The sequence below is a fragment of the Athene noctua genome, chromosome 20, assembly GCF_965140245.1.
Source record: "Athene noctua chromosome 20, bAthNoc1.hap1.1, whole genome shotgun sequence".
NCBI classification, from domain to species: domain Eukaryota; kingdom Metazoa; phylum Chordata; class Aves; order Strigiformes; family Strigidae; genus Athene; species Athene noctua.
In genome coordinates this window covers 10,728,258-10,741,619 of record NC_134056.1, presented here as the reverse complement: position 1 = coordinate 10,741,619, position 13,362 = coordinate 10,728,258, and the positions used below count along the sequence as shown (strand labels likewise).

At 53.7% G+C, this 13,362-nt stretch overlaps 1 protein-coding gene across 2 annotated transcripts in view; it reads left to right on the top strand.

Annotated features, from left to right (window-relative positions):
• The window catches only part of ARRDC1 (arrestin domain containing 1), a 39,318-nt gene that overhangs the window by 16,188 nt on the left and 9,768 nt on the right, over window positions 1-13,362 (top strand). For both annotated transcript variants that reach the window (XM_074923824.1, XM_074923823.1), the window contains exon 2: window positions 1,212-1,322. In XM_074923824.1, coding sequence (XP_074779925.1) covers window positions 1,212-1,322 — 111 coding nt within the window. The remainder of the gene's footprint in view (window positions 1-1,211; window positions 1,323-13,362) is intronic.

Below are 13,362 nucleotides of genomic sequence, written 5' to 3'. Positions count from 1 at the left end.
TTCAGGCTGGGACAACCCTGAAGGCCCAGTTTGTACTGCAACAGGTCTGCCTGCATCCTCCCTGCATGAGGGTAGCACCGAATATCGTCTTCTGCTGTGCAACAAGGGCAGTCTGTCACGTCTGTCTGTCTGTGTCTGTCCAGTGTCGACATCAGAGCTTAATTTCAGCCTGCTGTGAATTGGCCAAGACTAACTGAAAATGTCTTGTGTGTAGCTCTTCTGAAAGGCATGTAACTCTTGTGGAAGCTGTGCTGCAGGGTGAGCTCTGGGGTAACTTTCCCAAGGCATGGCACAAACACAGTTTAAATTACTCTCCTTGCTTTGGGAGGGTCAGATAGCATCTCCAGTGCCTCCAGACCTTGCTCTGTGTCTTTGCTGTGAGCCCTGTGTCTCTAACAGGAGGAGGAACCCACTCACTTTAAGTGGTATCTGGCTGCTGAGAAGAAACATGCTTATCAAGGTGATCAGAGGTCCTGATCCAGGACAAGCATTAGCGGGCAAAGTGCTTCTGCTGCAATCCTTTGAAGCAGAGACTGACCCCGTGACATGGGAGCAGGCTCCCAGGAGCTGGGGGTGTCCTGTGGGGGTGACTGGCTGTGAACTCAAGCAGCAGCAGAGCTCATTCAGCCTGCCCTGGGGTGTCCAGCACTCTGCTGCGGCTGCAAACAGGGCTATACACCTTGTTCAGCTGGCTCACAGGCTCGTGTGGGACCTGTCTCTCCTCCCAGGGATGGTGGGATGCTCGGAGGGATGCCCAGCTCCTTGTGGGGTGGGAGGCAGCAGAGCACTTGACCACTCATCCCTGTCTGGACAGGGACACCTGAGCCTATTGGAGAGCATCTCTGCTGCCAGCCTGAGTGCTGAGGCACATACTGGGAGGGGATATTGCTTCCTTTGGGAGAAAACTAGAGAGAGGGTTACCTCTCAGGGAGCTGAAATCACTGCTGTTTAGGCTTTCAAAGTGCAAGGAGGCCAGCTCGAGGACTTACGGGAATAGCACTGGGGTAGCAGGGAGTGTGCAGTAGTGCTGAGAGTAAGGACAAAATGTACTTCTGAAATGAAAGCATGACCTGGTTCCCTTGCTCCATTTTTCCACCCTGTGTGTGTTTTCATGAGGCCCTGCTCCTGCACAAGTCCACATACAGTATATGAAGCGAGTATGAGTGTTAGGTTTTGCTTTCAGTGCTTACATCTGTGCTTTCTCTCAACAGCCATCAAGGTGAGCTGCATTGGAACCTGTGGGGTGTCTAACAAGATCAATGACACAGCATGGACTGTGGAGGAGCAGTACTTTAACAGCACGCTGTCTCTGGCAGACAAAGGTAAGTTCCACAGAGACATAGTGGAGTTCTGTGATTCTGAGATGTCTACAGAAATGTATCACCAAGACTTCAGCATCTTCTCAATGTGAAATACCCCTTCACAGGCTGCATTGGCCTGTGTACAGAGGATGGAAGCCAATATTAGAGACTACAAGAGCTTAGAAGGGGCTGTGCAGAGGAGGCATCCTGAATAGCTGCAGAACTTGGCAGCCACCCTGCAAACACTGCTTGCATCCTCTGGCCCAGGTCTGCCTGAAATGGAGCTGCCAGCAGCGATTTCGCTGTTTCAAGGCCCTATGGGTTCACTCTGCCCACTTCTGATGTGTGTTGTCAATGACAGTCACAAACACTCATCAAAGCTGGTCAGTAGGAAGCCAGTTGCAGACCAGGAGTAGATTGCACTGAAAGGGATGTGGAAGTGTCATGTTGAGAGCATGGCAGGGACAGCCTAGGACAATTACCTCCACACCCCCAGCAAGCCAAGATGCCCAGAGATAGTGGTGGGTTGTATTATCCTGTGGGGTAAAGTGACACCAGCAGCCTCTGGGGAATCTGGGCTCGAATGAATGCTGTCTTTCTGCTGTTAAATAGGTCAGCCTTACCACAAATAATTCATGCTGTCCTCTGTCTCCTGTTGAAATCAAGATGTATTCACCTGCTGAAGGCAGTGGCTGTAGCTGTAACTAACATGGCAGAAGCCCAGGGTGGCAAGAGCTCAGCCCTCTGATGCCATTTTATCTTATAACAGGAAATGGGTAAAACTGAAGTGGTAGTTTCTGCTAGCTCAGCAATTTTTCAAGCAGAGCTTTTAGCGTCAAGGGGAGACTGACCTCATCCATGCAGCAACTGGCAAGAGCGCTGCTTGCTTTCTGGTCCCAGGGAAGGGAGACAGCTGGCTGGCTCGCCTCTTGGCTTGGCTCATAGCCCAGGGGCTGCAGTTGGAGGTAAACTGCCTGGGAGGGCAGTAAGGAATGTTCCTGCCTGATTTTGGATGCGGCACTGAGCGCAGCCAGAGAGCCCAGCTGTGAATGTTCGAGTAGCAAAATCCCAGAGGTTTTATAAGGTGCTGCAGGCTGTTGAGCTTAGATGAGTTGGGAGTTGGAGGCCATGAACGACTGTGGACTTCTGGAGAGGTTTAAACCTGCAACTGCACTAAAAAAATGCACCTTCCAACTTCTGTTTCTAATATTTAATGATTCGAGGGAGAGCTGTCATATTGTGGTCGGTTCTGTCCTGGTGAAGCTGCTGAGCAGTGGCAAAAGCCAAGCAGGAGACAGGAGTGGTAAGAGGTGGGTGTGCTGTTTGTTAGTTTTGTAGCCCCTGGGAGAATTTGATAGCTGTTTTGGCAGTCAGTTCTTGTGAGATTGTCCTTAGGAGCCATCCCCCTGACAACTAGGACCAATGTGGACTGGGAAGGATGGAAGGAAAATGCATTGATGGCTATGTGCTTTCTGACATGTCCCCTTTGAAGGCCTGAATTTCAAAGATGTCTGAAATCTGATTTCCCAGCTCTCAAACTGTTCATGGAAAGCCCTAGTCTTTTGGCTCTTAATTTTCTGGGACCCAGACTCTTGTACCTTGCTCAGTGCAGTGCTGCTGTCAACTGCTGGTATTGCAGACTCTGCTAGCCCGAGACTTGAGTGGGTGCCCAGGTCTGGGGTGGCAGGGCTCGGCTACTCACTCTGCGATGGAGCTGGTGTTGGAGCTGGCAGCTGCCCAGCTGCGTGCCTGGGATGTGATGGGCACAAAAGGGGCCAGCTGAAGGCATCCAGAGCTTCTGCAACTTAAGGCAAGGAAGACAAGAAATGGTAGTGCATGACTTGTGTCAGAGGTGTAATGAACTGAAGGGAGAATCTGTCCTGTAGCACTGTGGAGTCCTGCGCTCAAAAGCTGAGGTGTGTTGTGGTGCCATTGCTGTTCTGTCTTGCAAAGCTGCTGTGCTCTTACAGGAAAAAGCCTGGTTCCAGCTACCAGCAGTCAGTCTGGAGCAGTGTGCCAGGTACTTACAGTCACTGACCTGTGCTCTTCTGCTTTTTGTGTCAAAGTGGACACAACTGCTGGGAGCTGTCAGCCTCTGGCTCCCAGCTGCGGGGAAGCAGATATGGAGGGCGGGTGGTCCCTGTGCATGGGATCCCAGCCAAGGACAGTGCTTGTGGGGCACTTGCTCTTTGTGCGGCTGGTACAAGCTCAGGAGTTACTGTCCTGGGCTTGCCATGTTTGCCCCATGCCTGGAGGGTGCAGAGGAATGAGCGATGGGATGTGGGTGGGAGAGGGCAGGACCAGAGACAGTTTTCAAACTGTCCCTTGCAATTGCTGCGCTGGTCTGTGCGGATATGGAAACAAAAGCCCTGGGGGCTGGCACCGCTCCAGCCTGCGGCATGGGGAAGCGAGATAACTGTCTGCTGTCGCAGCCCTCGCCATGACATTGATGCATGTCCGAGCCAGTGGAGCAGCGGGGAAGCTGGGCTGCTGCTCTATGACTGCCTCCGCGCGTGCCTGTCCCTGCCTGTCCCTGCCTGTCCGTCTCTCTGCCTCCTTCGACGGCGCCGCTGGCAGCACGGCGTTCTGGCACAGCACAGCCCTGCAGCGAGGCAGCGGCTGGAGTTTTGCTAAGTAGTCGTGCAATGGCCTCGTGGACACGAGCAGCAGGGCAGGACCTCAACGCTGACTCAGCCACGGCGTTTTTGGGCTCACCAGGAATAGCTCTCAGCTGCTCTGGCCTTTCCTGAAAGGAGCCTGAAGGAGCTTCAGCCAGACAGGACGTCCCTTGGTGTCTGCTCTGCTCAGAGCAGAGCTGTCCCTTTCCCAACGACTCTGGCCAAGAGCGTTTGGCAGAGACGGGCTGCTCCCGTGTCTGGCAGCAAAGCGATTTGGGGTGCAGCTGCCTCTGGGGAGGCACACCCAGTGCTCGTGGGTGCTCCCTGGGGTGCCTCCTGCATGTCTGACACCCAGCTGGGAGGGGAAGCTGAGGCAGTCTTGTGCTCTTGGGACATGGGGCATTGAGCTGGACCATGCTCTCAGATGGGTGATGGCAGGAGCCCGGGGTGCAGGTGAGTTACCGGAGTCAGAAGCATTCCCGAGCAAGGACCCCCAAAGGAGCACGGGCCCAGCCTGCACCACCAGCGTGTGACTTTCCCTGGCCAGTGTTGGCCAGTCACAGGTGAAAAGCAGCAAGTGCCACGAGCAAAGGTTACTGCGGCTGCGGATAAGTACTGCGGTGGTGTATGGAATGGTCCTGTCATGTGCATAAAAACATGCAGAAACCCCCTGGGGTGAATACGTGCCTGTTTTTCAGGTGAGGGCTGGCTGTGGCCCCCTTGCTTCTCATGCCCTGGAAAGCAAAGAGCAGGAGGGAGGGCAGGGACCGTGGCAGGCCCCGTGTTCAGGTGGGAGGGCTGCCTTTCTGCAGTGCTGCAAGAGCATCTAATCCACAAAGGGGGATGTCACCTCCTAGCAGCACAAATGGAATACAAATGGAGGAAGGGGAGGAATTTGCCTCTGCCTCAGAGGACTCTATGTTCCTGCATTCCCCTCTCCTTACAGCAATGCTGTTACCTCTCCTTCTTGAACCTCTGTGTCAAAAAATAATTTTAAAAAAGCAAGGTGGAGCAGCCCCCAGCGCACTTGGCAGAGGTCTTATCCAGCCCTGTAGTGTTGGCTCGGGTTGAGGGAGGATCCCTGGTGTCCCCAAGGTCGCACAGCCAAGGCCTCTCCATCTTTCGGGTCCCTGGCCCATGTTCCAGCGGGGCCACAGCAGTGCTGGCATCTGGGGGGATGGTACAGGGAGGCAGGCTCAGCCTGAAAAACAACCCTCCTCGTGCTCTCCCTTCCCACATCCTGAGCAGTAACTTTAAAAACAGCGAGCTGTGCTCTTTGAGGACACGTGGGGGGGAAGGGGAGAGGAGGCTTGCAAAACTATCGAGGTTTGGATTGGTCTTTAAGCATTGAAGAGCGGCTCCGCACTTCTCCACCCACACACGTTTGCATTGAAGTCAGTGAGGAGGCAGCGTGTCCTCTGTAGCATTAGCTGTTGCTTGTATTACACGCTGTTTGGTTGTGGGTTTTTTTAAGGGTGTATGTTGTATGAGAAAGGAGGCAGGCCCTGAAATAACCCAGATGCCTGCTTCAGAGCATATGGCACTTATTTAAGGCACTGGCCTCATCCTTAATTTCCCTTCTCACCCCTCATCAAAGCAGTGTCCAGGGTGTGGAGGGCTCAGCCTTGTCCCTGGAGCATCCGTAGGTTGGTAACCAGTGTTTTTTCTGCAGAGGACCCTGCTGGCGCAGTGCTTGTCCCTGCTCAAGCAGTGCAATCCGTGCTCTGGGAAAGCCTTTTGCTGGGACTGGCCAGGGCTGAGCAGCAAACGGGAGGCAGCAAGCACCCGTCAGCTGCTGGGGGATGTGTGGGACCTGTGCCGCAGCCTTGGCAATAACACACAGGCCGGTGGTTTAATGAACTCGGGCTCGTTATGTAAAAGCTGCAGGGAAGTGCTGAGTGTACCAGCTGGTCTGGAGCCTCTGGCTGCTCTGTTTGCTGGAGGACACAGCTCAGTGTCCAGGAGGTTGCTCAGCCCGTGGGTAGCTCTCACAGGAGGCTCGTTATTTGCATCCTGGAGGGGAGGCCAAGGGGGGATTTGCTTTTCTCACTTGGCCTGGGTTTGACTTGGACTTTGACTGCTCCCTGGTGCTGTTTTTTCTTAGTTTCTCTTTTTGCAAAGAAATGCAGTAGGGTTGGGGGAACCTTGCAAGTGTGGGGGGTGTTGGGTTTCTGTAGGTGTCAGCAATGCAGGAGATCAAGTACACCAGTTGCAGCGGGTGCAAAATAGCACTGCTTGTACCCGCCGCTCTTGGACAGAGAGATGCTTCTCTTGATCCCATATAATGGAGTAATTCAGCTCTGGAGGGCCCCGCTCCTCTTCCCCCTCCCCTGCTGCAGCTCTGGCCTCTTTCAGCTGGAGAGGAGCAGATCCATCATGTGCCTGTACCCACATGGGGCTGTTTTCTTCGGACACCCTGTATCTCCCACAGCACACACAACTCTTACCCTGTGGATGGGTGGTGCATGCAAAGGTAGACTTTTAGTTTATTCATTCTCTTTAAATCCTGCTTGTACCTGAGTTGAACCTGTGCAGGGAGCTGCCTGTAATTTCCAGCTGACCTTACTTTTGGCAGGTTGTTAGTTAGCTAGAAGGCACTGCAGGGAATTCCTGGCTGCTCCACACGCTTCCTTTGCTGGCAGATTTCTTGCAGAAATTGCTAAAAAGGGGCAGTTGTGCATCACCTCTTCCCTGAGGTGGTTCTCTGCTGGCCTAGCACCACACCTTCATGGTCAACAGTTGGCACAGGGTGACAATCCTGTCTTCCAGCTGAATTTAAAAAGGTTAGTGACCTGACAAAGCAGTCACAGTGAGACTTATGTCTCTTGTTCTGTGCTGAGGAGTCACTGTGTGAGCAGGAGGTAGCAAAGCAGCGAGTGATGCTCCTGAAGAGCCCCTGGCCAGGTGAGAGTAGGAGGGTGCCTGTGGGCAGTGGTGAGCCGTTTAGGATGGGCTGGTGCCAGCTCGTGGTCACACTGTGCTGCTGGGTTCAGGAGCAGTAACTGAAGGTTCAGCCCAGGAAAACCACATGGAAGGAGCTGCAATTGCCTTGGGTCACAGCAGCTTCCTCAGCACTTCCCAATTTCTTGCCTCAATAGATCACTGTTAATCCTCAGAGGTTTTTTGCAGTGTTGCTGTACTGCCAGATCCTGCTAATTCATTGAAAATGTTGCTGAAAACTGCTGACAGGGATTTATGAATGGTGGAGCCCTAGCCTCAGTGCTGGGCTTTATGGTGTGTTTTCTTCCTTTCTCTCTACCTTCTGTGTTACAGAAAGGTTTATCTCAGCAGCATTAACCATGTCAGAGTTCTAGAGGTTGTTCCTACTGTGTGTTTGTGTGCACCCAAATCCAGTGTGAGTTGCTGCTTTGAACAGGAGCTTGGAGCCTGCTGGGGACTCCGCTCCCTCGCTGCTGCACAGCTGCTCTGCTCGGCTGAAGGGCTGCTCTGTACCACGAGAGCTCTCATTTGAGCAAAACTCAGCTGAGCTAAACACCAAGTTTTTCCCTGGCTGTGCTTGCTAGCAGGTCGCTCTTCTAGCTGTTGGCTGCTCCCTCTGAGGCACCCGTGTCTGCTCCAGGGATGGCACCAGCAATTGTGTGCATTTACCCTAATTTGCTGCAGTTTGCAATCCCATGGATTAGCTTATCCACTGGAGACTGAGTTGGAGTCTTCACGCTGAAGTTGCAATGGCCTGGCATCACCTGAAGTGCAAAACTAATGCTTCCTATCTGATGTCTCTGATGCAGCCTCCTGTGAGCTAGGAGAGCTTTGACCTTCTTGTTTATGTCTAATACTCAATTTTCTGGGCTGTGAAGGTGGATGAGGAGAGACAGGAGGGCAGGCGTGAGGAGGGTGCTGGCTGCTAGGACTGTAGTGAGAGTGATGGTTCTTCCAGTAGCTGGAGAATCCATGTCCTGTAGCACAGTACAGAGGCAGGGCTGCCTGTTTCTCCATCTGAAAGTGGAAAACACAAACCTGCTGCTTTCCTTCTCTCTGCCTGGAGAGAGGAGGGTACCCAAGCTGTGCAGCAGCAGCACTGATGCCAGTCTAACTCAGCAGCTTTGAAGGAGCTCTCGTTCCACAGGGGAGAGGGAGGGCTGATTTTAGGCAGCAGGAAGACTATATTGCTACAAGCAATGGCAGGGGACCAGCAGGCACCGTGTACCTTTCCGTACTACATGAGTTGGCCAGGACAGTTAATGCATCACTCACCAAGTAGCCAGAGAGAAATTGCCATATGGCCTGGCCTGCTGTTCCTCTACTAGAAGAACCAAAAAAATGTGTACTCCAAAGGCACAGCTTGTTCCTGCTCTAGCATCCACGTGTGCAGCAGGAGGGGGCAGAGCCAGTGCTGTCTGCTCAAAGGTTGGGGCAGGAGCCCATTTTGGATGTGCCCCAGGTCCTGTGCCTGGGGTGCAGGGACACCTTCCAGGATCCTAGTTGTGGCTGCTGAGCAAATAGCAGCCTCCTCTTTGGGAGATGAAGGGAGCAATGCACAGAATATTCATCTTTCTCACCCTAGTCTAGCTGTGGATGAATCCTGGCGAGGCAGAGGGGTGTGTTGTACTGTGCACTGTTGTTGCCTGCTGTGTGCTCAGACGTCTGGACTGTCTCTCCCAGTGCACCAGAGTGTGAGATCTCACATGGCTGAGTAGTAAGTCTTGGCTGAGTCTGTCGTGTTTGTGCATCAGTGACCGAGGCAGCTCCCAACCCTCTTCTGGCTTCTCTCCAGTGCCTCCCCCCACTGGCACCAACCTGGAGGTCCTAGCTTTGTCGTGGTGGAGGTCAGCCTTGGGGAGAGACGGCTGTGACCACCTGTGGCTTCCAGCTCCCCTGGGATGGTGACACTGGGGCTGGGGGAACCAGCCTGGGAGGAGGCGTTTGGCAGATGTCCCTGTGGTGGCACTGGTTTGAGCGTGCAGCCCAGGCAGATCTGGCCCCACCAGTACTGTAAGACTGGCCTGTTCGCACAGGTCACTAACCCAGGAAGCTGTAGAACAGCCCTGGGAAGCCCAGGCAGGGCGCAGCAGGTAGGCCTCAGTGTCCTTGGTGTGTAGTTGGTTCCTCCTGAACCCCAGCCCTGCCCTGCTCTCCTGCTGGGGCAGAGGCTGCCAGAGGACCTTTCCCAGCCCTCGGCTGGCAGGCAGGGTGTGGGCAGGCAGCTTCCTCTCGCTCTCGGAGGGATGATGACTTTGAAGGGCTGGTCGCTTCCTCTGGCTTTTGGATCTGCCTGGGCAGGGGCCTGGCAGCACTAGCCAGGGAAGCTGCACTGCTCAGAAAGAGTCCAGACCCTTTCAACACCTGAGCTGTGGTGGAGTAAGCTCTACTTGGATCATTTAGCAGTGTAAATACAGACGTGTGGTCATTTCACCAACACACGGTTACGATGGTGTCATGTTTTCCCCTGTGGTTGTGCAGTGGTGTGCTGGTTTGCACTGAGCATGAGGAAACGTGTGGATCAAAGCAGGACTGAGGGGAGAGAACGGTGCGTCCAGCGCCTGGGTGGGCTCAGGGCACGGTCAGCTGGAGCTTTGCATGGGAACCCCATACAACTCTGAGGAAAACCCATTAATTTCTGTCCCTCCACTGCACATCAGTGTGACCACAGATGCCCTGAGTGCTGTGGGATGGTGCTGCAGCACCGAAGCCTGTTGTGACACACAGAGCTGACCTCGGGGCTGTGCTCCCCATCACTGGTGATGCTCTGCAGGCTCTCATGGCACCAGGGAGCCCCGCCTCGGCCTGTCTGTGTCACCAGATTACCTCCTGGGCACCCAGCAGAAGACTCAGCTTCAGCCTTCTGGATCAAGGCATTTACTTTCTGTGCATGATGATTCCTCCCAGGCTTCCTCTGTGCCCGCTTGTACAAGTGAACGACCCCCTGTCCCTCTGTCCCAGTGTGGAGCACAGGGGACCAGCTGAGCTGTGAATGGGAGAGTCTGTTTGCTTCCAGACAAATCTCCACTGGATTCAGGGAAATTGCCAAGGTCACTCTCTGCTTTGCACTGTAAGGTGGCTCTTGCGCACTGTTAAGCGAGTTGTTTCTGCTCCTGTTGTCTGGGTTTGGGTTTGTTTCCCAGGCTGTCTGGGGCAGCAGCTCCCTTCCCTCCAGGAATCTTTAGGGAGGATGTTTCCAAAAGCAGTGTGGGGGTGGCTGATCTCTGCTGGCTCAGCTCCTATCTGGAGGAGAGGCTGCTGCAGGATGGCACTAACATAGAACCCTGCATTTAATCCAGCTGCCTCTGCCGCCTAATGACTTTCTCAGGTTATTTTTAGCTGTGCGTAAACTTCAGGAAAAGCTTTTTTTCGGCCAAGCTGACTGTGGTCTTTGTTCATACTTCTGGGAATGGGGAGGCAACGGCTCAGCGTGGCTGCGGTGGGTTGCACAGCCCTTTCCCCTCGCGGTGCGTGCATTGCAGCCTGCTGCGTGGGGCTTTCGGAGACCCCTCGAGAGATGCTGAACTCTGCTGACCTGCTCTCACCCAGGCACAGGCTGGGGCTTGCTTTGGCAAAGCTGGTGGTTCAGGAGCAGCTCAGAAAGGAGCTTTCAGAAAGGGCTGCTCCTCCCGGGTATCTGCATGTCTGGGTGGCCATCGGGAAATCTTCTCACCTCTGTTGCTGCCAGCAACTGTCTCTATTGCAAAGTCAGTTTGCAGGTGAAATTAACACATTATAAATGTCCTGGATCTTTACTTGCAGCTCTCAGGGCTGGAGGAATAGGGGCTATGAATGCCTTCCCATGGGCTTTGTGTCCCCCTCGCTGCTTGGGTGCTGGAGCTGGGCAGGCAGAACAGCTCTGTATGCTGCACACGATGCCATGATCTGGGGATCTATCCAAGGCACATGCATGGCTAGCAGGGCACACATTGCCCTGTCCTGCCATCGCGGTGGCCGGGCAAGATGGGTGAGCACTGCAAGTATCCCTCCCAGGGAGCTGAGGTGCCTCTTGCTGCTGTTTTCCATGTGAGAGGTACCTGGGTGTTGGCACAAGGTCAGACTGTGCCCTGCCTGTGCTCACAGGGTGGTTGGGATAAGGGAAATTGCAGATTTTCCCCATTATAGCAAGACTAGACAGCATTTGGAAATGGAAACTGAGCCTTTAGGAGCAGATTTGCCAGCTGGAGACTTTAAAAGTAGTTGCCACCTCCCTTCCCACGGTAAGGGAGGGCTCAGCTTGGGACTCGCCAACTTTCCACCTGCCAAAGGCACCAAGACACATGGCAAAAGACCAAAATGGCTTTGTAATCCCAGGCAAATTGGACACAGAGCCTCCACTGCGTCCATGACGGAGGAGCTTCTGCCAGGAGAGGCAAGCAGGAGCCCAGGAATCAGCTCTATGTGTGGGGTTACTGCTAAATACCTGCCTCTCCTGCCTGCAGCAGGAGACAAGCAGGACTCAAGCTTGCCTGCAGTCTCTTGCTGCCTTGTTGCTCTGCTAGGTGCTCTGGATCACGCCGGTGCTTTCACAGGAGTCTCCCGTCTTGGTCAGGATCACTTGTTTTTCTTCGTCTTATTTTTATTAACCATTGTCTCTGAAAAACTCTGGCACTGAACTCCAACACCCCTTCTGCTTTCTGTGCCATCAGACTTCTCAAATGCCTGCTCCGGGCTGCCAAGGGTGCCTACAGCTGCTACTGGGGGCTCCAGCCAGACACAGGGCTGAAGGTGCTGCCACCCATCATAGGCCCTCCACCTGCGCAGAGAGCTGCCATGCTTGCCATAAGGGCAAGAAATGCAGGCATTCAGCTGGAAGGTGGGGCTCGGTGAGCAGCCGGCTGTTCGTTAGCCGTGCTACAAAATGAAGCTGCATATGGTGGGTGGTATCTGCCCCTCTAGGTAGGACCTGGGTGCTTGGTCCAGCCTGCTGGAAAATTCCCTGTATGTGGAGGATCTCAGGGCTGGCATAAAGATGCTTCTTTCTCTTTGGGGGAAGGAGGGTGTGGGCTGGAAGAAGCAGGTCTGAACACAAGAGCTACTGCTAATTGCCTACAGCATCTCTCCACTTAAGGGAGTGGAGAATAGAACTCACTGTTTCCCTGGCTCCCTGCTAGGTGCAGGACTGAGGTCTGGGCTCTCATGGCCATGAGCCAAGCACTGCTGCCATGGCTTTGGTCCCTGTAAACTGCTATGGGATGCAACTTCAGCCTGGGGTAACTCATCTTGGAACTCATCACTGGATGTGAAGAGCAGGAACAGTGTTTTCCAGCCCTTGTGGGCAGCTTGTTGCAGAAGGGGCTTGCAGGCTGTTCCCTGCCCCAGGTGGGGTCACAGCAAGTCTCGGTATGCTGGGAGCCAACAGATCTCTGGGTGCTTGGGCTTGGTCTGAGCTGTTCGGGGTGGTCTGCACTGACCTGTGTGCAGTTCTCATCTGGTGACCTACTCGGAGACTGGGCTACCTGTGTGGAAACTGTATCAGTGCCACCAAGTCAATTGGTGGCTCTGCCAGTCAAACCACATTTTCTGTGAGTGATACTGGCCATCATGTTGCTGGGAGAGCCTATTGCCTTGCTCGGTGCTGCCATTGGGAGCATCCTTCAAGGCCCTTGGTTTTCTGCAGGGGGTTAGAAACTGTGAACATGAAGTGCTCACAGGTTCATTTTCAGCCTGGTTTTCTGTTGGTGCATATGAGCTGGGCAGGAGCTTGACCAAAATGACTTGTTGGATCATGCTGCTTCTAATGTAGAAGAGGGACTTCCACTTCGTGGAGTCTGTGAGCTCTTCCTAAGGGTCCTGGAAAGGCTGTGAAGTTTCATGTTCCTAGCAGAGTTGAAATTGCTGTCTGCATGTTTGTCTGGGCTCTGTGGGTCAGACAATTGAAAAGTGTCCAGGTCTTGGTGGAAACTCAGTGGCCACTACCCTCTGGGACTCCCATCTCCCTTTTGCATTGCAGTAACAGGACTTGCTCTCTCTCCCTTTCAGATGGAGCAAGTCCCCTTACTGCAATGCAGAAGCTGCACGAGAGAGTTTATGTATTTGCTTGGCAAAGTGAGGGTAATGGGTATAAGATCAGCATTGAATGGTGCCCAGTAAAAGGCAGAAACCCTTGGAGAAGCAAACAAGCACTGGGTTAGTCGAGTCATTCATATTAGCCAGGCTTTACCCTGGAACCAGCAAGCCACGGCGCCTGCTACATCTCAAGCTACTGCCTTTAACCGAGCGAGGCTTCCCAAGAAGAGAATAGGAGAAGCTGCCCTACACCTCCGTGCCTGTCCCAGCTCTGCAAGGCATCAGGCCTGGCAGCCAAGGCAGTCACTGGCTTTGTGCCTCCACCTGGTGACAAGAGCGGGTGTTGCAGTTTAGCCTACATAATTCAGTTTTATTTGGGGGACGGGGAGTGAAGTGATTAGGGAGGTGTTCTGGCTGGGGTGATGGGAATGAGCAAATCTGGCTCCTCTCTGTAAGGACAAAGTGTATAAATAGACATTTCTTAGTTTTCTCCT